This window comes from Cinclus cinclus, chromosome 4 (assembly GCF_963662255.1).
Source record: "Cinclus cinclus chromosome 4, bCinCin1.1, whole genome shotgun sequence".
Lineage (NCBI taxonomy): Eukaryota > Metazoa > Chordata > Aves > Passeriformes > Cinclidae > Cinclus > Cinclus cinclus.
This window is the reverse complement of record NC_085049.1, coordinates 24,529,578-24,555,945: the sequence shown is the minus strand read 5'-3', so window position 1 is coordinate 24,555,945 and position 26,368 is coordinate 24,529,578. Positions and strand designations below refer to the sequence as shown.

Genomic DNA, 26,368 nt, shown 5'->3' with positions numbered 1-26,368 from the left:
TTATAAATAAAAATCGAATGTGAGGTCACATTTTCCCATCTTCTGTTTATAAACTAAATCAAATTTCTCATTCATAGAAACAGTGAAGATGTCTTTCCATAGCCCAACTCGTCCTGAAACACAGAAAAAAAACACAAGTCAGAGAGTGGATGTAACAGAATACCAAACAGCCACAGTCTAATTGTGCAGGGCACCAACTATCAGCTGTGAGGTTTTGATCAGTCTGGGCTTTCTCTGAAAGCTTAATGAGACCTAAGGCTGCTCACTGCCTCACCCAATTACTCTGGCACTACCCTAGCAAAGCCTTCAAATAAAACCATTCACGTCTTCAGCTGCACCAGGCCACTGTTACACAGGAAGAATGCAGATTTGTGTGAGACTTTACTCTAGCTTTAATCAGAAATGAACACAGATTCTGGGTTGGGCGTTCACTTAAATGTGGATTTCTGCTTTCAGTGCAAGCTATGGCTGTTTAGTAACTCCAACAGCTAAAAACACATTTCACAATCACCATGCCTCCAGCACCCACTGCTCAGAGAACTATCCAAAAGGTACAGGTAATGTGGGTTGTAAAACTGACTACTGGAGTGTAATATTTTCATTGCTAATTTCTATTATTTTGTGTCTAGAGGTAAGTCAAACAGATTAATTTCCATTTCTCAACATGGAGAGATCTGTTTGTCAGAAAATTAGTTTCTGTGTATGAAAGAGAACAAGTGCCATGCACTCAAGTTGTGCCACTGACATTTCAATTTTGAACATGACGAATAGGAAGCTTTTGGGGGATGCAATAGGGACACTGAACACTTTCCTCATATGAAATAATCTATGGAACCCAACCAATAACATCACCTGGTGACCCTACTGAACTTGCCAGACAAAGGCAGCAGCCCCCTTAACAACTATTTAAATCCAGCCCAAAATATATTTAACTCAAAGTCGGCCAGGGTTACTTGTGGCTGAATAAGCCCAAAGGAATAGCCAGACTGGGAGGCTCAATTTGCTTCTCATTTATGCTGGAGATAAAGACAAAATCCAGACTTGTTCAACTGGAATAAATGAAAGGAGAATTGGGACTGTGCTATGAGAGTTTAATCATAACAGCAAGAACAAAGCTACATGCAGGGAGCTTAATTATGCATTTGATGTGTAAGAAGAATACCCATTTAATTCAATTACCATTGCTTTTATGCAGCAACTTTATAGTTGAGACCAAACACAAAACTGTCTGCAACATCTACATATTCGTTATTAACATGATGGTAGAGCATGTGTGGAAAATGCCATTTTATGAAATCGTGGCTTTTCTAAAACTCCTGAAGGTATGAAAGTGTCCTGGTTTTTTTTTTTTTTAGGATCCAAATAACCTGACACTGAAAATGCCATTTATTGTTTTCACCAAATTTTCATATGTTTATAAAAAAATAAATTAAGGAAATGCTACAATCATAAACATCTGATACTAACTTAAATTTTGATCTGGCAACTGTAACTGCAAAAACTACAGCATGAAACACAAAACCCTGTATTTCCCATTCAATAATGGTAATAAATTATTTCTTTCCTCTGCTTGGTAAAGAAAATCATTTTATTTCTGAGTCTCCCTAGAAACACATATGGACAAATGACAAGTTTTACAAATGACATACATACACAGTGGATTATTTGTAACAACTTTTTTTTCTTTTTTTACCATATGAATTGATAGCTTGTCAAAAAGTCACCCACCTGGTTTATGATTTGAATCATGCAACTGCGTAAATTATGATGTGATAAGAGTCAAATACAAGTAACATATCTAATCATTGTTCTGCTTTCACAGCAGTTCAGGGTTATCTTCAGAGTAAAGATCAATGTGCTAAAAGAAAAAAAAATGAAGAACTAAAATAAAGCAAAATAATAAAGTAAATGTAACTAATGACAAATTAAAATATTTGAAACAAATTACAATCAGCTGTCATGTCATTGCCACCATTCTTTGTCACAGAAACGAACAGAGAAGGAACAAAGCACTGCTAATGAAGCTACATTCTGGAGTAACAAAATATTGTAAAAGCCAAAGACAGCAAAGAAAAGAAATTCAAAATAAGGATATTTATACTAAAAAGCACACAGCGAACAAATGACAAAGTATCACATTAAGTGCTGTAGCTCCCTTCCTTCTCTCTTACAACACGAAGGCTTCTTTCTGAAACATTTGCAGACTGTAGAAATAAAAAGGTACTTGTGGGCAAACAAGGAGAACACAAACCCTGCTTGCAAAGCCTTGCACCCACACGAGCACCTTCTCCAAGGACCTCGGGATGTCCCAGCCAAATGTGTGGTAACTGAATAAATAACGAGCTAACACAGAATAAGTAGCCAGGAGGGACCAGTAATATTTGGCATTTTCATCAGAGATTTGAAAATAATTATAAAAATTACAGCTGGTATAATTTGCAGATCACATGAAGGCTGGCTGAAAGTGGTAGTATGGAAAGGGCTCCTACACACAGAAATCTAAGACCAAAGTAGTTTTGTCATAATCCCTGGGTAAGGGACAATAACCTGCAAATCAATACCTGTGAGAAACTTTGTGGCCATGATAAACACGTGCTTCATATGTGATGCTGTACCACAAAGTGCTACCACTGCTATGGGTAGAAAACAAGGGAAAAGTTCCAAATAGAACTGGATTAAATTCGTGTGTGAAGTGATTTTATGTTTAGATAAGGCATATGTAGGGAAAACTTAGGAACTGACCATCTTGACTTGGCTCCCTCATTTTTAAAAGTGACATAGAGCAGCCCACAGAAAATAATTTGATTGAGCCTAAGTTCACACTTATACTTCTCAAGGGCAACTGAAAGGAGTTGATTTCTTATCAAAGGACAGATGTATCAACAGATCACACGGCACCTTCAGTTTCCTAGAGAAAGAATAAATATCTGGAAGATAAAAACATCCTAAACAGCTGAGGTAGGAAAAGAAAATTAAAAACTTACAAGGGAAGCTGCAGGTCCTTCTGATTTTATGCCTTCCAAATCAGAAATATCTGCTATTCTAGAAAACCTGATCTACTGAAACTCCAGGGCTTAGGCCAGGATAAACTGTATGAGTTGGTGTGGGCTTTGGCATGCCAAAGGTCAGAAGAAGCAGTGAAGAGTTCTCAACACAAAGAGCTGAATCCGTCTAAGTAAGACAAAGACTCTGTGATGGAGTGGTTTGAAAGTACTCTGGTAATCTTGGATTCTTCCATCCTTTTCAGTCACTTCTACCTAACCTGATTTCAAAACAACCAGCTCCCAAGTTGCACCAACAGTCAGCTCCCTCCCACCCTTTACATGGCAATATTTAGCCAACATCTAACACACCCTGGGGGTTACTAAGCTGCTTCTTGCAACTTCTCCAAGAGTTTTGCTGTGGGTTTTAGACATACCCCTGCCAACAGGAAGAGCCTCTGCATTACAGCACTGATCAATGAGTTGATGGCAGTGTTCCACCATGGATTCCAACTGTGCTTTGTCATAAGAAACTCCTAAGAACCTCACCAGCTGCTCAACCATTGTTGCTAGGTCCTGTAAGAGAGCATTTAAAACCCGGGTTATTCCACAATATTTAAAATCACATTTTAATGAGTTTAAACATTTCAAAGTAAGTTATGTCTCAGTGAGTGTGAAAAATACAAGTGCAGAAGTTGTAAGAAACACCACTGCCTTGAAGTTGTGCCACCTTCCAATTTTGCTGAAAAGAAACACATTCCAAATAATTAGAGTAAGGCAGGTTGGCAGAAAGCATGGCTGTGTAACCTTCAGCTGTTGGAACAGGGAACCACTGAAAAGTAATTGTGATGTTTCCCACTTCAGAGAACAACCCACCCTTAGCTGATCCCTTTGGAATACCAGTGCATTTCAGAAGGTTTAAAAGTTACTTTGATTTTGACCTTAGTCAAATAAATGACTAAAAATGTTAGGAGGGCCCTTCTTCCTTTGTCAGCTTCTGAGACTGCATTCACATAAGATGGGAAGGATCTGGAGAGGTGGCCTCTGAGAACAACCATGAACTTACATCTCCAGAATTCCAGGGTTCCTCAGTATGAGTTGCAAGGACAAAATAGTAATATTTATCAGGAAGCAGAAGGATGCTGTGATGCCACCAGCTGGTGAGCACAGCTAGGAATACATTAATTATTCAGAACCGTGGGATGGCAATAATTTTGACTAAACTTTACTTGCTTTGATTGTATTACACCTTCTTTTAGAATCCCACTCCATCAGAAGGCTCAGTAATGCTGGAATTATAATTTACCCAGCTTTATCGAGTCCTGTTCTGATTTTTTATTTTTACAGGTTTAGAAACAGGAGCTGGGTTTTTCCTATGTTTGCATTAGTTTTCCAGTCAAATAAACATTCTGAAATATTTTTATTAGCTCTCAAAAAGATATTTCTGCAATAAGAAATACGTAGTATTTCCACCAGATTTCTGATTTAAGTGGACTTCTTAGCCAGCATACCATAAGGCCTCAATAATTATATCCACTTTATGCTACAAAACATCCTCGTTGTTTTCAGATTTGTTTCACAGAAAGCAGTAAGAATAATCACAATAAAAACCAAATAATCACAATAAATGCCAAATACATAGGACAAAATAGTGATTATATATTTTTTTCCCTCATTGATACAGCATATACAGCAACACATTTCTTTTAAATGAATGCCCAGGGCTGAGTGTAGCAAGTACTGGACAGCTTCACATCACTGCCTTCTCTGCAAGTAGTCCAGTGCCTATAGATGCAGGCAGACTCTCCAAAAAATTAGTGTGGATATGAAAATACCTAAAGTCAATAGATGCAACTGAATTTTTAAAGCAGTGCTTTAAAAATGGCATCAGGCATTAGGGAGCCCAATATGAATATAAGAACGTAACTCAGTGCTTTATGTTTTTTAAAAGCTAGGATGCTAAATGTGATTAAAACACCATTTTGCTACATCTAACCTACCTTATGCATATCTTCATACTTGAGAAAAAGTACATTGGCATCCATGTGGTGTTCCCAAAACTCTTGCACGTGTTCAAACCATGAACCATATCCTACTACAAAAACATTATAATTGGCATGAGGAAAATGAACACTTTGGTTAGTAAACCATTAAAAAAATTAAATAACTGAAGTGGTTCATAGCCCCTGGAGAGCAGTGTCTCATTTTGATTCATTTAATGGGAGACCTAACCCTTTCCCCCAAAACTTCACTAATTTGTTTTCCAGTTCTCTGGTTAACTCCACATTTGTACAGATTTCAGTCAATTTATGTGTCTCTACCAGAGGTTTCTTCAACCAGAGATTCAAGAATCTCTTTTGTTGCCAATATTAGAAGACACCCCCAGGAGAAACTCATTCTGCATTTTTCTCCATTACCAGTGACTAATTCCCACAAGTACTTCACATAATCATGGTAGGAGGTGAGCAAATAAGGAGATTTTCAATTCTTTCCCAATATTTTTGGTCAATTTTATCTTTTCAGCAAAGCAAAAAAAAAAAAACCAAAGAAAAATTTAAAAAACAACTTCTCAGGTTTGTATTTTGAAGCCACCTTTTCTCTTTGAAAGAGAATTGTTTCATTCTGGTAACTGGAACACTGATGTATTACCTTCATGCATCCATTTCTCATGGAATGGGATAAACAAAAATGGAATCTTAGTGCTTCTATAAAAATTAAAAATTGGTCAGTTGAATGAAATTGTTTTCCTATGAAACTGATCTCTTTGTCCATTGGAGGTGTTCAAGTTACCAGGATCCTGCTGAAATGTAAACACCCAGCTAAACGCTAAATTTACTGTGTTGTAAACATCCCATTTGCACAATTATGGCCACAGAACATGCTGTGATGTTTTCTTGGCTCTGGGAGGTTGTGATAAAATCAGGTGGCTGCTACAAGATAAAGAGACAAATAACTCTTGGGATACATACATGGAAAAGAGCACCCAACCTTTCTATCTTAGAAGACCTCCTAACGTGTCTTTCTTATGTCTCTGGTCTAGCAGTTCCTGATCAGGGGCTACAGGCAAGCATTCCATTCTTAGGGAATGCAAGTGGAAAACTGAAGGTGGGCTGGAATGGGAGGAGAGCATTAATCCTGCTCAAGTTTGCAGGATAAGGAGCAGCAGAGATTTTTTAAGGCCTGTTAAATAACCTCTGTTGGTAGGCTTTATTTTTAGTTCCCTTTGGTATTACACAGCTCCTTCAGCATCAGCTCTCCTAAATTCCAGGTTTGCTGGTCTGGATCTAGAGGAGATCCTGTTCTTAAAGCTCAAGGTACCTGGTGAATTCTTAAGGGTCACGTTAAGGTATCAAAGGAGATACTGCAAAATAAAAAGAGGCAGCAGGGTTTTTTTCTCTTCCTTAGCTAGAGAGTGTGGCAATTCCTTGGTTATTGCACTCTCCTCACAGAGCTGCATTTTCCAGGCAGCAGCAGCCTGCAGCTGCCTTCTCATGGGGTCTCACTTGAGCTCACTGGTGCACTCCAGATCAGGCCCATGCAAACTAGAGAATTTTGTGCTAAATTGTAAGGTATGAGCCTTCAGGTTTTGGGTGAAATTTAAATATTGAAGGAATTATCAGAAAAATAACCCCAAACCTGAGGACGAGACACACTCCTTAGAACAGCTAATAGTGACAGGTAACTGAAATCAAATGATGCTGGGAGTATTCACCACTTAGGAGGTACCTGGCAGCCTACAAACTGAATTTTAGAGGAGCACACCAGAGTTTTCCTCTGGCTCAGGTGGAAAACTGCTGAACCCAGAGGGTCAAATACTGTAAGGTAAATATTTACAAAAAGCACGGCTCATAGTTTGCGTGGACAAATCTCAATCCCCACAGCGCTATCTGTAGCAACCTCCTTTCTGTATATGCAAAACAAATGCACCTTTATCCAGTTCACTTCTGTACTTGCAGAAGGAAAGCAGTGATGAAAATAAATGTGTGCAGAGAGAACAGCTCCTTACACTTGTCATTCATAAACCTTCTGCAGAACTCCTGAAATGTTCCTCTGTAGCTCATGGTCCTTAGGGAGCGGTGGAACTGGTAATAAGACACCACCAGGTCTTTGGGGTTGCGAGCCATGTATATTACCTGTGATGGGGGAAAATCATCTTATTGAAAGCTTTTTCCTCATCCCAAAGCACTCACACAACTGCTGCCAGCAGAGTTAAAACAAACACGAGTTCATTTTCACCTTTGAGTTGCCATTGTGGAGGTCTGAAGGCAAAAATCGATAGGGCAGGTGGCTTTTGATGAGGCGAGGGGACGTCAGTTCCTAAAACAAAGCAGAGAGAATTGTTTCCTACTGAGCACTTCTCCGGGGCACATCTTGAGCTGTCCTGAACTATCCCACTTGAGGCTCTCTACTACACTGACTTCCATTCACAAATTCACTTCCTAAAATTAAGAGGAGTTTGGGACTCAAAATCAGGTCAGGGAATTACATCTGGTTTTTATATATCAAAAGGCTGGATAGTGTGTTGGGGGTTTTGTTATTTTGGGGTTTTATCCCTTTTGTTTTCAAAATACTTCCATTTGCAGGACCTTCTCAGAAAGAGAATATAACAGTCTAAGTTTCTTTTTTCCAGTGATGCCTCCACTAAAAATCCCTGAAAAATATTAGAAGCCCTGAAAACATGACCCCTAACTTCTTCCAAACTTTACCCTTGCATTTTATTTTATCCTCAGAATTAGGCCCAAAGGTTTATCTGAGTGTGCAAATGTCTTTCAAACAGTGTTTTTTCTGTAACTTGATCCAAAATTGTCTCATGACACAAATCATGTTCTGCTATTAAAAATTGAATAAATCCAATATTGAATCAAGCTGCTGGCACATGCATGGATAAGAATGTGTAATCTCAAACTAAACCTCCTTCTATTGCCACCACTTTTTTGCAGCAGGGTAGCACTGAGGTCTCGCTGGATTAGATGAAAAAGAAGAGCAATCTCTGACCTCTAAATACTCTCAGCCTAAAGTAAGCTGAGGCTGCAGTTCTCACTGACCACAAGCAGCTTAAAAATTCTATCCCTGCCAGCCTCAACTTGCTCAGTCCAAGCAGCACTGCAGCTGTTACAGGATGGTCCTGTATAGTTTTCCTAATAATTCCAAGACGTGCCTCTCTCGGAAGTGGTTGAAGCAAGGACAAGATCACACTTATGTGCTGTGCAGCTGGAATCCAAGGGATTCTTAACACAGTGGGATTTCATGCAGGATATTCCAGGCCTCTCAAACTACACCCACAGTGTCTGTAGAGAGCCAGGTTCTGTGGATCTAAAGATTGTGATGTGTAAATTTGGAGCAGTGGGAACACCAATGCATGGATTTCTGCATTTTTAGTTACACTTTCACAAATTCAGGGAAGGAATCAAAGCAAAATAGCCTCATTTGGCCAGCTCCTGTTTACATAAGCAAGAGAAGCTTGGAACTTTGATTCAGAAAACCCACTGCCAAGATATTTAGGACATGGAGACACATTTAAAGGACCAAACAGAACACAGTGAATCTTAATAAAAGCAATTTAAAATAAGCTAATAACACTGTGAATTACTGCAACATTCTGAACAAGCCCAGTGACAAAAACGAGAAGGACACAGGATGAAACGAAGTGATAAACACAGAACTGAGGAAAAAGACACCCAAATGTTGGAAGACTTTATTCGCAATAAATCGTACCTTGATGATGTCCAGACCAGGTTGAGGGTACTCTAGGACTGGAAGCTGCTCATCTATATTCATTAGTCCAATCTCATCTGGATCAGCTCCCTGACTCACTAGATATACCACTTCCTGCAGCAAGCCTGTGCCTGCATGAACCAAACAAAGGAGGAGAACAGATTGTATTACAGTTCTTATCTAAACACAACCATATGAAGGGAGACCTAAACAGAGAAATAATGGCAACTTTTGTCCTCAACAATCTGCTGTGAGCTAAGTCTATTACTACTGTTTTAATGTAGTATGTCAGCTCTCTTACTTTTATTTTAAATACATGTAGGTCTTTCATGCAAAAAACCTGAGTTTTTTTTTCTTCAGTAACAATTTAAATACACTTTTGTCTCCAAACCGCTTAACCTGTGAATTGCAAAGCATCTAACAAAAGGTTTCACCTCTGTAAATGTTACCTTGGCAATACACTGCTATTTCCATTTCAGAAACTAAAAAATGAGGTGAATAGAGGTCATCCAAGTTCACAAAATGCATTAGTGGCTGTGCTGAGAGACCTTTATTCTAAATTGCAGGCAAGGCCCCTGTTATGCAATGATTTGAGAGTCTGTTTATGCCTCCAGGCTATGGAGTGGATAAAGCCCCAAACACATCCATGCACAGTGAGTCAGTCAGAAGCTTCAGAAGCCTCAATTACACATCCCTCCCCACTCTGAGGACATTTACAAAGCAACCATTAGATATCATGGCCAGTGGCTGCACTTTGGAAAATTAATAGGTACTTCAATTAGACCTTTGGACAGGGCAACTATTTCAAAATTACTTTACCTTCAGGCAGGTAGGGAACCCTCAGAACAGTGATATTTGACAGAGTAGGTTATGAAGAGAAAGGCTCTTGGTGAGATGGAGGAACAGAATGAGAGATCACAGCACGCAAGGGTAGGGACCCCACAGTTTAGGTGGGAAGTCCCAAGGGTGTTGGACACCCTGAAAACTGCAAAAGACAGACCCATTATTTAAGAGTTGTGGGCAGTAAGGAAAATGAGACCAGGATTTATTCACTCTCTCGTGTGCCTAAAGGAACAAGTAATGGCTTCAGAACTGGTTAGAAAGCCCAAGCCTGCTCCTGCAGCCCAGTTCTTGGAATGATGAGCTGTAAACTCTGAGATCATGACCATTTGAACTTGAAAATAACTTGTGAGTTTCAAGTCACTTGTAACAGTCACTAGTTAATTCACGTTAACTGACAAGACAGTACACACAAAGAGGCACATTTATATCAATCCTGTATGTTGCTCCAACACCAAAAAAAAAAAAACAAACCCCAAAAAACTCCTACTGTATCATTATTCTGGTTATTTTTTAATCTGAGACAGAAACAGTTATGTGAGGTTGATGGTTGAACACAGCCTAGATACAATTTGAAAGAACACACACCTTCAAGAATTGTTTTGGATAGCAAGCCCTTCAAGATTCCACTGTTCCCTTCCTTATTGATGGGTAAATTAAAAAGGTTTGGGACAGGAAAAAAAAAAAAAGACACTTTTACATTATCATCACCCACAGAGACAGCTGTCACATACTTAATACACACCTGCCCCCAAGGCTGTTCACTCTGCATTTTTAAGTTGAAGCATATATTTTATGCATTAAAATTAACATTCACACAGTACTTTAGTATCAGTCCCTGTGAGTCTGAATGAGCACAACCCTTGCTCTCATTAAATATTTACTCTGACCAGAAACACACCGGTTCTCTGTAATTTATTTCAGTATTTCCAATTCTATCTGCAAAGAGAAATGCTATTATAGCACCCCTGTTTCCATGGAAAGAAAAGAAAGAACTCAGTGGGGATACACAATAAACTATTTTTTCCTTGCTCAGCTGCTGTCTAGGCAAATAGCTGCCATCTCTATTGTGCCTCTGAATACAGAAGGGCCACAGGGTTGAGGAAGAACCACACTGAAACTGAAGGAGAGCAGCATGTTCCCTTCCAGCTCCCCACAAAATCCGCCAGAGAAGTTAAAAGTGATGGACAGGGAGCACACCCCCCCATGGCCTTACCTGGTTCTGCTCAGACCTGTGGCTGAGCACTAGACTTGGCTTGATTGCCCTCAAATCCACAGAGAACTGCAGAGGTGTGTTATAAATGAGAAACAAAGTCTCGATGTTTAGCAAAATTTAGATTGTTTTATTTGACATAGACGGAGCAAGCAGCGCTGGGGAAGGTGAGGGGTCACCACCCACTCCACGCTCCATTGAACCTTGGTTTGCAGCTCCTTTTTATAGTATGGTTTTCCTTGTAGCAATCAATAATTGGTTTTTTTTTTGTTGTTGTCATAATTTTGCCAGGTAAGCAGTGATAGTCAAAGAAAACATCCATGGGACCGCTCGTGCGCGATCTCTGGACAATTTGTCAAGTAACTACCTGCTTTTGGTAGATAAGGAACAGCAGAAGTGGGAAGTCTGGTCTTAGCAGATAGGTTGCAATTGATTACACAAAGGCAGGAAATCTGATTTTGTAAAATCTTTCAGGCTGTGGGAAAACCTCGTTTTGCAAACTGGTATTGAATACAGTTTACTAAAAAACACAATATTCATAACAGGGGTATTTAAGCAGAATGATTTAATTATATAGTTTTTTCTCTATCTAATGTGCATGCTTCATTTCAGACCTAAGTATTCTGGTTTATACAAACCCCAATACTTTTATGATTAACACAAATCTTTTATCAATTATCAACCTGTGATAATTATCAACCTGTGATATTTCCACAGGTTGGAAATAACATATTTCCCATCCAGAGTTGAGGTTTTTGGAAAGCTCAAAAGTCTCCAACTAAAAGTGTTTCCACCAAAACCAGTGACACGCTGAAGGAGAAATGCTGGGACTATCCAGTAGGCTGGAATTTCTCCTCCCTACACCTGCAGCAGGATCGCTGATCTCAATTTTCCTTGGCCATGAACTCTGTGCTACTTTTTTCTTTTGTCAGTCACTGTATTAGCCTAATTTTTCCCCACATTAGCACTCAAGTTACCATGCTTCAGAATTTCAGCATCTTAAAGCAAACGAAAAATAGGGAATTAACTTTTGAGGGAACCGTGATTTTTTTTTTTTTAACTTGTCACCCTTAATCAATTATTATTTACCACACACACACACCCATTCCAAAAGCTCCAGGTAAAAAAAATTATCATTGACCTGTTTTCCTGTTTAAAAGAACAAAATAAAGCATAACATGCTTATTAAAAAAAAAATAGAAAAACAAAATCTAAAAGCTTTTATATGTATATTTAGATATGTATGACCTCCTCACATCTCTACTAGGACTAAAACCAGCTGAAATTAAATGTATCAGAACTAAATGTTCTTTTGGTTTAGAAAGGATGACTTAACCTAGCAACAGGCAGCCCAAATTCCAGATCTGGCTGCCAGGGCAACATCTTCAACCCTGGAAAAAACAACCTGGCTGAAAAGCCAAATAAAGTGGGATACTGTACCTATCCACAAGATGGAGAGCCCAAGCCTAGAGCTGGGCTAGCAGAATTTATTAAAATGCCACAGTATGACAGGATGTGAGTCATCCACTGCAGCCCCATCTGTGTGTAAAACATACAGAAATTTGCCATTTGACCCATCTGACTTAGTGATCTCTGGACATTTGCAAGAACCATCATTTTATGGCTGGAAGGTAGAGTAAATTCCTGGAACTGAGATTACCAAAGGAGATTATGTGAACAAAGCCAGAAATCCCAGTCTATCACAAAACCTGGCCAGATCTAAATGTCACAGAGACTTTCTCAGTAAAAGTAAAATTATGATACCTGTTGGTATCATAGAAGAAAAAGGTGAGGCAAGCTAAACAAAAAGTGAAAATAAAAGTGTGCAGAGCGTCTCTCTGTACTCCCTAGATTTCTGGCCCTGCTGAGGCAATGGATGTTGTGCATCTCCAGTATCTTCACTGCTTCCTCCCTGTGCTGCTGAACACCTGCACATGTACATGCACACCTCACTTGGCATGGTACAAAAGGATAAACACAATAGGATAATCACTGAAAAACAGGATTAACTGTCAGTCTTTGGACATGAAGTACCAAATGCCACATTAATAAGTTCCCAGGAATTCTTTCTTCTTCCATCTGCAGCATTTCATTTGGGGGGGGGGTGGGGGGGGGGGAAACTGCTCATCCTGCTACCTCTAAGGTCATCTTGCCAAAACAGACATGGAATTCATGAACACTTATCCAATTCCAGCTAAAATGGAGACAGTCAGCATCTGAGGAACTTCAGTGCAAAGCACCTGAGAAATGTTCTTCCTAACAAGCTCCTCTGCTATGTCAATAAAACACCTCAAGAGAACACACTGTTCCAGTTTATCACAAAATATCTGGAAAGAGAGGGGGGTGGGAAACAGCTGCAAGAAGCTACTGCCTGCCAGAATCTGCAGGTCTTTAGGAGAGCTTTTTAAATTATCTGTGAGCCTGTATTTCTGCCCTGCATGATAGGAGTGTGCTGGTGGGGATGCACTGTGCTTTCCTGTGCTACCTAATGACACACAGAAACCAGGACTCATTAAAAATCCTACCACACTCCAGCAGTCCCCGTGACTGGGAACTCTTCCTTTGTGCCCTTTCCATGGCCAATGCCTCAGCAGCAAGGGCAAAGTCAGACCAGGGCCACTCTGTCTACTCATCAGGAGCTGCTGCAGCAATGAGGCAGCACAGTGAGACACACACGACTTGGAAACACCACAGCTACTCCTTCTGCCTTCTACGTGTTAGATGTCTTCCAGTGTCAAATTTAATCACCGTGGAAGGGAGAAATATTCTCTAGTGCATGTGTTCTCTGGCTTCTCTCAACTCCTTCTGGCCATTGGCACTCCTACAAAGTCACCAGACATGATAGCTGTGTTCAAAGTGAAGTGGCAGATATAAAACTGTAAGATTTCCAGTGAAATTTAGCTTCTCTGTGTGGTTTCAAAGGTAGTTTCTTTCAGTTTCTCCTCTCCTACCAGCTAAGACAAACCAGCAGCCCAAGGATGTGAAGGCCTTTGGCATATTACCTTTATTTGCACCTTGTATGGAAACCGCATGGAAAATGAAAATAAAGAAATACTAATGCTAGTAATCTAGCAATCCCAATTAGCTGTACTTTGTTTGATCTGCCAGTGCTTGACCGAATTTTGGCTAATCCAGTGCAGCAGATCCATTATGACTCATAACTTTTTTGTAGCATTGGTAGATGCAAGTGCTCATTAAAAGTGAGGGTTGCTAAAGCTGCCAGACTGGTCTGCAAGTATTGTACAGCAGAGCCTCACACCATTGTTCTAATTGCCTGCAAGCTCATTCCCCCCTGGCTAATTTAAGTGTAAATCTGCAGGTCAGTACGGCAGATTCATCCTCACCCTACAATACTAGAGGGCAAATTAGATTTTTCCATTAGAAGAAAAAAAGTCATTTCCAAAACATGAAAGTATCTCCTCTTGAGGTCTGTATGCTGAATTTCTCTTACACATTCAAATTCCACCTGGCTTAAATAAAGAGGTTTTCATTAAAAACTAGAGTTTTAAAAATAAAAATAATGTATACACCTTGATACCATATTTTCCAATTCTTCTGTATTCCTAAATGAGACTGGGGATTTAGAATAAGGACTGAAATTGTGATGTTGTATTGCCACACTATTTTTTTTGACTGACCAGTTAAATATTTATTAGAGGGCCAAATTTTCAGAAAGGAATGAGTTCTCTAAAACTAATGCCCCTCTTACATGGCCTAAATGCCACACAGTCAATAGTGACCTGTCAAGGGAGTCTGTGGGACACAAGGAACCTAAATTCAGACCTCCTGAAACTAAAGGAGGCAACTTAAGATTGGATTTAAAAGAAGTGTTAAATACACAATTTCCAGCAACATTCAGTAAGCACAGTCTTAGATTTATTTTTTAGACTTCCTAATCAATTTATTTTATTTTTCTGCTTGTAGCTACCAGCTTTTAAACCAAAACCAACAGCCTAAATTCTGCAGACATGGGTCCATTAATTCTGAGTTGTGCTTTGAGTATGCTTTGCTAGAGGCTATAAACAGCACACTATGAAAACCCTATTCTATTTAGGAGAAAAACCTACTTTCTGTTTGGTAAAAATGCTGTCACTGAACTGTTTACACACACGTATTATCCACAGATTATTGCTATTATGTCCAATACAGTATCTTAAAGCATTGCTTTAATGAACTGGTTACAAAGCAGGGCTATTTTTCGCTAATGCATTAGTACTATTTTTTTTTTTAAGTGGCCTGAGTCGTGATTCTCCCTTACATTAGCAGACTAACTACTCAATAGAGGACAGGATGAGAAGTGCACATTGACCACAGAGTGTCTGGGAGCTGGCACTGACAGCTGGGGCAGCCCCACTCCCACACAGCGAGGCAGGTGGCCACTACTGCCCACACCAAACACCAGCTGGGAGAAAAACACCTCCTCTGGAGCATGCTGGGTCCTAAAACTGGAGCAACACCAGTAAATAAAACACACCAGGACCTGTTCTCTGGGAGATTTGTGGCACAGCCAAACCCACAGCCAGAGAGATTGATTCCCTGAAGAAGAGAGATTCATCTGTCGCTTGCTGGCAGAGGTCTCTTGCTGGGGAGAGTTGGGGCAAAAAGCCTTTCTTTTCTGTCCTTGTAATAACCCACAACATCCTCACATGCTCTGCAGCAAGGGCTGGGTAAATAGTACCCTAACAGCTCTAAGAACCATGAGTCAGGTCCACAGATCTATGTTAAAAACACCAACAGGCAGCAAGTTTGCCTTGATTTGCCTTCTGATTGAAGAGACATGATTTGTGTCATCAAGCTTGTCCCAACATCCATGACTTCATCATATCCAGGTGTCCTGGGTTTTGTCACAGTCCTTCACAGAAAGCTGCTACTGGTAGGTTACAGACACCTCTTGGTATCAGATATTCAAAGGGAAAATTGTTTTACTTTAATTGTTTTCTCTTGAAGCTTTGGCTGGGCTGTCCATACCTGTGGATACTTATCCCGTCTTGCACCGGGTGCCATCACTAATAGAGTAACTTCACACAAACTGCTCCAATCCACTTAAAATTACATCGGCCAAATTAGCTGAAGGAGTTTCTACTTTTGGCATCAACTCACAGAGCAAATTTTGCGTGGGACAAACCAGAATGCATCCCCCCAAAATAATCTGTGGGTTGTTTTTCTACCAGGAATGAGGAACAGCAGGCTAAGGGCACTAACAATCCTGCACTAGCACAGGCACCTTTAAAAGCAGACATCTGCCCATATCCTTAGGTTAATTTTTCTTCCGGTTTCTAATCACCAACCAAACACACTTCCACGGTAAAAGAGAGCAGAACATCCATCAGGCTAAAACAAAAAACTGTAACATACAACGTGCAGGAACGTAGAAATAACAGATAAGCCTGCTTGCTCTGATAGAATGACATTTCTCTTCACCCTTCCCACATCTATTCAAGGCTGACCAAGCCTAAAGCCAACCCAGCACATTAAGTTGTTACCTCAGCTATAGGCTGCCCTCCTGCACCCTCTGGCAGCTTCATTCTCCCATCTTTTTAGAGCCCATATCAAAAACATGCCTAAATTGCATAATACATTACCCCAGCAGGAGCTCACAATCTCCAGCCAAAAGTCTTCCCACTGTGCCTAATTTCCTGTCATTTTCACACACGGGTACCAAGGACAACAATGCAGGAAAGATTTTTGCTGGGATGACAAGTCATTTGGTCTTAAAATCATGCTCAAGGACTTTGTTACATCAAAAAGAACTGCATAGCTACCCTTAACTCCACTGATTTCTAGGACAACTCTATGACTCTGTGTTCTGCTCTACAATCACAATATGGTCTGTGGGTAAATGCAGAGCTTCACAGTGAGCTCTGCTGACTGAGACAGGATCAGAAATCAGGAAACAACAGGGCACCTCTATTAGGCACTGGTGTTGAGGTAGATCTCATACCCTTGGCTGTGAACATACTCCCCTCCCCATATAGTAATGTCAGAAGATGTCTGTCATTACTCAAAATGCAATTCTCTGCCTCAGTTTCAACCCCTTCCAGTAAAATGGTTAGACAAAACCTGCCTACACATTAATGTGCATTTACACACATTGGGTGGTCAAGTTTCAAGAGCACAGCACACCAATAGTATAATGTGAAACAGCTGCAGGTACAGGTTATACATTAAAAAAACCACAACCCGTCCAGTCAGCTATTGCTTGTCTAAGGTCAGGGAGTAAAGCATTTTGTCCTACACAGAATCCCACTCCAATTATAGCTGCACTAAGCAAAACCGTCCTTCTCAAGGTACCTATGTCCCCTCTCATTTAGCTGGACAGCAGTTTTAAGCCAGCTACAGCCCTTTCCATTGCTGTTCTTCAGAATCAGGAATGGAAAGATATCTGTTTGAGAGTATAAAAGGGGATCAGCCAATTGATATCATGGGTTTGATGCCTAGAGATTTTAGCTTTTTATACATTTTTCATAGATACATAGCTTTGTGGACTGATAATACATGGTTATACAGCTCCTGGTATTTTTCCTACCCTTTGCCTTAGATTTTGGAGTAATAAGCTAATCTTCTAACACATTCCTGAAAGACTGGTCTTTAAGAAGAGAACTTTCAAGGACATTTTATTTTCCAACCAGAAACTGAGAAGACACAAGAAATGGGGCAAAGAAGCCCCTGACCAACTCTAACGGGGCAGAGCCTGGAGGGAAATTACCTAACCAGCTGGTCTTCTAATTGGACAATACTTGTTAGATATGATCATTTGTGAAACTTATAAAAATTGTAGAAATCTGTTACTGGGTGTGCTCATAACAATGGGGGAACCTGGAAGCTTGCAATAAAAAACTGTTTTTTTATCTTACCCTTTTAAAACAGCTATGAGGTATCAGTAACATATCACGCAACAAGTTTACCATGTTGCAGCAAAATGGTTGACAAGACATTTCTGACTGGAAGCACTGGTGATCCCATAGAAGCACTGACACTGATCATTACAAATGTGCATTTCAGCTCTGCATGTAGAGAGCAATCCAGCCTCAGCAGTGCCTGCAGCTGTTCTGTACTACTTTGGCAACCCTGGCCATCAGTAAACAGGCTTGGAGCTGATGGTTAATCTGTGTTTCTCATTCCCTTGCATCAGCAGGTGGCCAAGAGGCCAATGGCACCTGGGCTGTGCCAGCCATGGTGTGGCAGCAGGGCCAGGGCAGTGACTGTCCCCTGTGCTGGGCACTGCTGGGGCCACACCTCAGATCCTGGGGCACTTCTGGGAACCTCAGCACACGAGAGACACCGAGGGGCTGGAGCGTGTCCAGGGAAGGGAACGGAGCTGGGCAAGGGGCTGGAGCACCAGGAGGGGCTGAGGGAGCTGGGAAAGGGGCTCAGCCTGGAGAAAAGGAGGCTCAGGGGGGACCTTGTGGCTCTGCACAACTCCCTGACAGGAGGGGACAGCTGATGGAGGGGCAGTGTCAGGCTCTTTTGCCATGGCTCAAGCAATAGGATGAGAAGAAATGCTTAATTTCATTTCAGACAGGCAATTCACTAGTTTCTCTAAAATATAGATATGGTAGGTGACATCTGTTTGCCCATGAAAACCACTTACTTTTCATTATGTATGAAAAATTCAGGCACAGAAGAAACACACCCAGTAGAAAACATAGCCAGAACAATTATAAGATTTATCCCAGGTCACAGCATCTGCAGCAACAAAGTCACATTGCATGCCCAGTGTCCCAAACCTTGCATTGCTTCTAAAGCAGCATTTTTGGGACAAAACAGGTTTTTCCCCTCAGCATGGGGTGTATGAATCCCTAATGTACCCAACAAGGAAAAGCCTTCATTTAATCAGACTGAATAATTAGAATAAAAAAAAAAATAAGCATTTTGCTTCCTTTCATTAATATCTTCACTGTGATAAATAAACATTAACATGAAATGAGAATGACTGGCTGGTGGGTTTGGCTGATCTACATAATTTTCTAATTCTTTAGTCTTTGAGGTCATTATCATCTAATACAGTCAATAATGATTTCACATGTTCAGAAGACACTTTTTACCCAGGGTAAAACCTTTTTCTTTTTTTTTTCTTTTCCTACTCCTGTTTACAAAAAGAAAAAGCAAGTTGAGTTTTGCACTAATTAACAGCAGAGAAGCAATTATGCTACATTTGCAAAAGTCCCAGTAAAACCTATTAGGTAACTAGAAAATTATTTGTCTTCTGAGCCATTTGTTCTGCCTCTAGTAACATCTCTTCACTGGTTTGATAAAAGGGTCATGAGAGAAACACTGCTATCTAGATAATAAAAGGAGTTTCCCTTTAACCACAGATATTTTTCCTCTGCTGTCATTTCAAGTTTGAAGCATACAAGGACTTATTCAATTCTATTCACATTGAAATTAAATCAAATGTGTCAGTGACAAACTTTACATTGACTTACTTATTTTTTGGTAGTTTTATTTATAATTTCTTTGCCTAGCAGCATTTAAGAGTAAGTCAGTACCTGAAGGTATTTTGAGCTACATATAAATAAAAAGACCCATTTCAGAAGGATTTTCAAAGCACAAGAACCCAATGGCTCTAATCCCCAGAAATATTAATCTACAGGAGTCACTTTCTGCACCTGAATGGTCCTCGATGGAGTGAGTTTAAGATGTGGAGTATTTATTCTTCTCAGTAGTGGAAGGAAAATTATTTCAGTCAGCAAGAGCATGAAATCAGATTTAAATACAGACCCTATCCATCAGTCCCTATAGAGACAGTTCACACAGCATATCTCTATCACACAATGCAGTTTGCTGTTCCCTTCCTGTTTGAAAAAGAATTCCATTCATTCTGGCCAGCTGGTATGGGAATTGATGCACATTTATCTGTCATTAAAACAGAACAATATCTGAGCTTTATACATTGCTTAAATAAACCAAATAACTGTGATGTTATTGTCAGAGAGAAAAAGTTACATGCTCTATTCTGATTTTAAAGATATTAATTCGTTCATCCAGATTCATGAAACTAACAGAGGTTTTTCATCATTCCATGTCACAGAGCATAATATTGCTTCAAAAACCAGAGGTGAAAGGAAAAGAACACCAAATGTATTTTGTGTAAAAATTTTATTTTTAAGCCAGCCTCATGATTTCTTGAGGCATGCCTCTGGGCCTGTAACATTTGAATTAATTCCTTAAATGAAAATTGTTTAAGCCCAAGGCAACAAAATTCTGCAGAGGTCATCCAGCACAGCAGAATCTGGCTCTTTTGCAACTGCAGAGCTGTTGTTATAAAACAATGCAAATAAAACTGCTGGGAGAAGTTCCATATGAGAACACTGGAAATTAAGGCAAGTCAACTAATTTAACACTCATGGATGCTTGTGTTCCCTGAGGAGCCTTTGTTACAAAGGCCACTCAGAACTGCCATTAGGAGGGAAACCTCTGCAATCCACTGCAGCTGCCACATGTCCCTCTGACAGCTCCCAGCACAGTCTCCCACAGCTCAGGAACATCCTTGAGCAACCTTTCAGCCTGATTCTCCTCTCAGTTATGACTGTGCAAACCAGGACTGATTGTCAGCAGTGTTCGACCTGTGCACATCTGGGTATCTGCACCCACGTGAACTTAGTCAAGTAATAATACTCTGTATATTGAATAATGAGACTGTTACTGTGACGTACAATAATTCCAATCTCACCTGTATATATATTCATTTATAATAACATAATCACAAATATAATCTCATGGCCAGGAGATTTTTACAGTCTGTGGAAAACATGAAAAGTAGGGTTGAACAAGATAAACGAAGCAAGATTTTGGCACACTTACTTGGTACATTTTCTTTGTAATGTATTTCTTTGCTCAAATTTTTGCCAATCTGCTTTATAACATGGTCCCACAGACACCTAAGGCTCATTGGAAGGGGAAGAAACAAGAGGCCAAAGAGAAGAAATCCTTAAACCAACTTCATAGCCAAATAAAAAGCACATATGTCTACATCTCCAGTGGCTCAAACCTCTCCCTTCCTTAAGTGCAGCAATTTTGCGTGCTGAGTTTAATCAAAGAATATTTTAGATATTGATGAGCTGAAGTCTACTACTTTTACTGGGGAATCAAAGAGGAAAACTGGTGTTTATATTGTACCCTCTGTGTCCCACAGTTTAACAGTTGCCCCTCCCATAGCTGCAATAGTCAATGCATCAAACAACTCTGTCCCCATAACAGAAGAAAACCCCAGAGTCCTCTCGTGGGCAGAACATAACAGGGATTATGGGATGGAAATGGGCCATGGAAGAATGCAGAGAGACTCTAAGAGAGAGGAAGGACAGAGCTCCTCCATCAGCCAGGGAAGGGACAGGCACATCCTGGTGACCCAGCAAGAGGAAGTGTTGGATTCAGGAGTGCTAGAAAGAGGAGGATAAAAGAGATGTGCACAAAGTGGGAGAAGGACACAGAACAGGAAGAGAACAGAGAAGCCCCCATGCATGCAATGCACTGCCAGAGGCATGACCTGTACACACAGAGCCTATCAAACAAATTACAAAATGGACAACTCAAACTGACTTTCCCTGGTTCATTTCATGTAACACCAGAGGTGAGTGTGAAAGAATTCCAAAGAGGAGAACTCCGTAAATATGCACACATGACAGCTGTCCTTGGAATGACCCATGAGCTCACTGCTGGAACTTCATTAAGGCAAAGGTCTAGAGCCATCCCATCTCTAACAGCCAAAGGGTAGTTACAAAAATCCAGTGCTACAAGGGAAAGTTGGAATCTATAGAAAGACACTCCCAGACAGGTAAAAGCCTTAGGCAACACTTCCTCTTTCAAACGACTGCCCAGCACCAAATGCAGGTTCTCATGAACTGGCTGGGCTTGAAGCTGATATTTGTTCAACAATTGACGTTTTTTCACACAGAACTCCAAAAGATTATTTGGCAAAATAATCACCATTGGAGAGAGAGCTTCATTATTAATGCAAACAGCTCGCTTTCTCAAATTACCAGATTTTGCAAAAGGCATGAACTTGTGGGTTTTGACCCAAGAATGCAAAGTACATGTTCATTTAGAACACACACAAGATGGTATTAAGGAAGCTGCTGTGCACCACTTCAGTACATGGACAGATCACATCCAGTCAGGGTGACACTGTAAGACACAATAAAACACTGACTGAACCTGAACTAAACACTGTACTTTAGGGATTGATTTTAATTCCACTGAAATCACTGATGTTAGCAAACAGCTAATCTGGCTCTTAGCATGGTGACTGAGGGAATAATCAAAAATGAAAAAAACTGCTTCACCATAAATTCTGCAGCTTAAATTCACAGACAAGAATTTTAATTTCCAAGTAGGGTACAGGAAATCCACAGGATGAGAGGGAGTTCATTGCAAGTTGTGACAGAGGCACAGTGCTCCCTGTAAGCAGTGCATCTGTATCTTATCTGTGGTGTGAGCTCCAGTTATTTAATACTATAGACAATGGCATTCTGGTTTACATTTTCTCCTGCAAATCTGTGTGTCCCACTCAGCCTGCCCACTCATTTCTTCAGTAGCGCACCTGATTTTAAATTACCCATCATGACAAAAATAGGTTTTCTATAATTACATATTATAGTTTTCTATAATTACTCCCATATGTACAAACATAGACACATGTTCATGTATCTGAGTCTCTAGGTTTCAGGTATAAAGTTTCTCATAGCCCAGAAGTTCCCAAAAGCTGTTACTATTGATTTGGCACAGGTGTTAAGAATAATTAAAGATATAGGGGATATCATTATTCAGCCATCCGTCAGTGGAAATCACATTAAAGCAGAGTCACTTTCCATTAGGCTTATTACATTACTGCCAGTAAGGCCACTGGTACATTTGATTTTCTACCATTATTGGAACAGCTTCTTCCTGGGTCACTCCCAATTTACCAATAACTGTAACTATTTCCAAGCACCACCTCCATTTCACATGTTTGGAGCTGCACTGTCTATTCCTGGGACAGCTGAAGTAGTCCTGGCCCTATAAGCCACTTGTGGATTTTCTCTGCCAGAGAAGCCACCATATGGTCAACAGCTACTGCTGGAGCTTTCTGCTTGTAGCCACAGGCTCTGGCCTCTCACACATCCAGCTTGTTTGGGTATTTTCCATAGTTTGAGCAGATGGAGAGCTGCTGCTACACTGAACAAAGCTGATTTCCTTAGGAAAAAGAAAAAAAAGTTTTCTGTTGGATCTATTTGACATTGGTGCATTTTTCTTTCTTGAAGTATTGTCCAAACACAGTTTATTCACAGAAACTAGGTAAGTGGTCCCAGACATGTTCTACTTCTAAATATTACCACAACAAGCTGAACTATTTCACCCCAAATGATTACATTTTGTGCACAAAATCTGTTTTGTGGACCTACATTTTTTTCATTACAGCAACATCATGAAAATTCTGATTAGGTCCAGTAAACAGAAAAATCTTTGTCAACAGTATTGAGAGGCAGAAAGATAAAGCTGTGGTTAGGGTAATGGGCTTCTGGATTTAATTCCTGGCTTTGCTGTAGACTTTCTGCATGACTTTGGCTAAATCAGCAGCAACCATCCTAGGGAAGCCCAGTTTCTGCTGCCATGCCTGTCCCTAGCAGCAGGCCCTCTGAAGCCCTCCCTAAATCAGCTGTAAGCCACAGAGGAGCAGCTGACAAAACAAGCTTCCCAGGGTCTTGGTAGACTGTGGGCTACAAGAAGTTGGAGCTTTAAGATGCTATTATTGTCCAGAGCCTATTCTCTCAACAAGGACATCAGATTACTCACCACCCAAGCTTTCTCTTTCCTGGCAAATAAAATCCTATTTTGATCTCAAGGCTGCTCCTCCAGCTCATCCACAATACTGCACCTTCATTTTCATTGCCTCATTTCTCACCCATCTTTTCCTTCTCCCAGTAAATCCTCTTGCAGCATGTCCATTTCCTAAGTGTGCAGTTCCCTGTCACTGGGGCTCCAAAAGATCTCATATTATGTTGCTATAAGCACAAAACAGCAAATGAAATATGATTATGCAAACTGGCTTTCCACAGCCAGCTGTCTAGCCACCAAAACTAAGTATTGCCAGCTATTAATGATATTGTGTCTGGCTGAGATTGGCTGAGGATATTTAACAAGACGCCACTATGAAATTGGGGTGCAATGCCACAAGATTATTGTAGCTTCAGATTCTCAAAATTGAAATCTTAAACCACAAAGAATTTAATAGTGTTGGTGCTGCATGCTATAAATCTTAGAGAAAACAGTTTAAAAGAATGATGTAGATGTAGCTATCTACTCCTAATCCTAGTATTTTGAGAGCCATCCATCTACATATTTTCCCTTTCCTAATGCATTATCTAGCAAGCTCTAGCCAGTCTTTAAGAGATAGCAAGTAACAAAATATAAAAAATATATAAAGACAAATGCTTGAAACTGCTTGAGAAGTGATAAAAACATAATAGATGCTATGCCGCAGAAATGTGCATGCTTGAAGCAGCACACCAGGAAATTGAAAAGCATTAGCCATTCACACAACAAACAATGAAGTAAGTCAGAAACCTACAATACTGAAACATCATTTTACAAGGGCATTTACAGAGCTGACATCTGTTATATCCAGTGGATTTCCTAGAAAGAGGTCATCTCATTGTAAGGAAAAAAGTCACTTAAGAATGCACTTAACAAAAGAGTTTATCTGATTTTATCAGGTGGGCTACAAAGCTCCCATATTGTCTATCCCTTTGCAGGCAGCACTACATCCATGGTAATTATCTTTAAATATTTTTGCTTGGAAACGGAGATGATAAAAAAATCAAGAAATATGGCATTACAAGCAGACATCCAAACGGTGTGCAACAGCCAAAGGATGCATTTGCTGGACAAAACATTCACTTGTACTGCACACAGGAGGCCTTTCTGGTGATTCAGACAGTGCAGTAAGAACGTACTTGGAGCACATGTTCTCCCAGAACGATCTGGGCAGCCGCCTCGGGAGCGCAGCACGGAGGGAAGGCTGTGGAGCAGACACCGAACCTGTGCACCACAGCAGACATTCGCACGGATGCCATAGACCTTCCCCCGTTCGACATCTTTGCTGAGCGAGATTTCCCTTGCCCGGAGCAGCACTGCCACACTCCAGCGGTTTGGGACCACCCAGGCGGGGTCACCGGGGCAGCGCTGGGTGCGTACCCACCCTCCGTGGGTCCCCCACAGGGTCCCGAACCCCCTCCGTGCCCAGGACAGGCTCTCAGCTCTGCAGAGCTGCGGGGGCTGCTGGGCACAGAGCACCACACCTGGCCCCAGGGCTCCATCCCCGGATACAGGACACAATCTCTGGATACGGGACACCACCCTGGCCCCAGGGCTCCATCCCCGGATACAGGGTACCATTCTTGGACACAGGGCACTGCACCATGCCCGGCCCCAAGGCTCCATCCCCGCATACAGAGTACCATCCTTGGATACAGTGCTTCTTCCCCGGATGCAGGGTACAATCCTTGGATTAAGGGCACCCTCTCTGGGCACACACCCACGGTGGAGAACGAGCTCAGGCCTCGCCCCCACATCCCGCGGGGGCCGCCGGGGCGCTTCCAGCCCCCGCTCCCGGCCCCGGCTGCCCTGCAACCGGGCAGAGAAGGAGAAGGACGAGAAGAAGAAGGAGGAGGAGGAGGAGCCGCCCCACCAGCCGCGGCAGCCCCGGCCCGCCCGTCCGCCTACCTGATTTGGGATAGGTGACAATCCAGACGTCGCTGTCCCTCACCGGGAAATTGGCGATCTCCTCCATCTTCCCGCGGCAGAAGGGCGGTAGCCGCACCCCATTGTACTCGAAGTACTTGCTCTCGAACTCGCAGGGCGTGCTGGGGGTCTCGGCCTCGCTCTCCGCCATCCTCTTCCCTGCGGGCCGCGGGGGAGGCCGAGGTGCGCGGGCCGCGGGCGCTCCGCCGGCAGGGAGGGAGGGAGGGAGGGAGGGATGGAGGGAGGGAGGGATGGAGGAAGGGAAGGAGTCGGGGAAGGAAAGGGGAGGGGAGGGAAAGGGGAGGGGAGGGGAAGGGAGGGGAGGGGAGGGGACGGGAGGAGAGGGGAGGGAAGGGAAGGGAAGGGGCGGGCGAGCGGCAGCCGCGGCCCAGGCACAGCCCCGCGCACGGCGGGCGGGGGTCGGCGCACGGTGATGTCATTGCGGGCCGGCAGGGGATGGATGGATGGATGGATGGATGGATGGATGGATGGATGGATGGATGGATGGATGGATGGATGGATGGATGGATGGATGGATGGATGGATGGATGGATGGATGGATGGATGGATGGATGGATGGATGGATGGATGGATGGATGGATGGATGGATGCCGGCCTCACCTCCCCACTCTTCTCCGGACGCGGTCGCGGCAGAAGCGGCGGCGCTGGAGGGAGGACTTGCAGCCATCCCCGTTTCCACCCAGCCCGCGGCGGTGCCGAGGCCTCGGAGAGGGCAGGTGGGAGTGCTGGGGAGCGCAGGGGAGAGGGATGAGCCGCAGCCGCCAAGTGCCCGGGGGCTCATCCCCTCCCTTGCACCGAGACCAGGCATGATCCATGGCAGGGGCAGGTAAGACAGTGACAAAGGGGAGCACACCTGCTTTTTTCAACAACAAAGATTATT

At 41.8% G+C, this 26,368-nt stretch overlaps 1 protein-coding gene across 1 annotated transcript; it reads right to left on the bottom strand.

Moving 5' to 3' along the window:
- SULT4A1 (sulfotransferase family 4A member 1) lies at nt 1-25,618 on the bottom strand. The gene is made up of 7 exons (XM_062490917.1): nt 25,450-25,618; nt 8,697-8,827; nt 7,218-7,298; nt 6,988-7,114; nt 4,982-5,076; nt 3,419-3,557; nt 1-113 (listed from the first exon to the last, which is right to left on the bottom strand). The coding sequence occupies exons 1-7, from the start codon at nt 25,616-25,618 to the stop codon at nt 1-3; spliced, it is 855 nt and encodes a 284-aa protein (XP_062346901.1).
- Nucleotides 25,619-26,368: the final 750 nt, after the last annotated feature.

Excerpts from the sequence above, each read along its gene's own strand:
- SULT4A1 (XM_062490917.1), bottom strand. The coding sequence starts at position 25,618 with ATGGCGGAGAGCGAGGCCGAGACCCCCAGCACGCCCTGCGAGTTCGAG. Across the intron at positions 7,299-8,696 it reads CTGGTCTGGACATCATCAAG|GAACTGACGTCCCCTCGCCT; the intron begins GTACGATTTATT and ends GCTTTGTTTTAG. Across the intron at positions 5,077-6,987 it reads AAGGTTTATGAATGACAAGT|TAGGATATGGTTCATGGTTT; the intron begins GTAAGGAGCTGT and ends ATGTTTTTGTAG.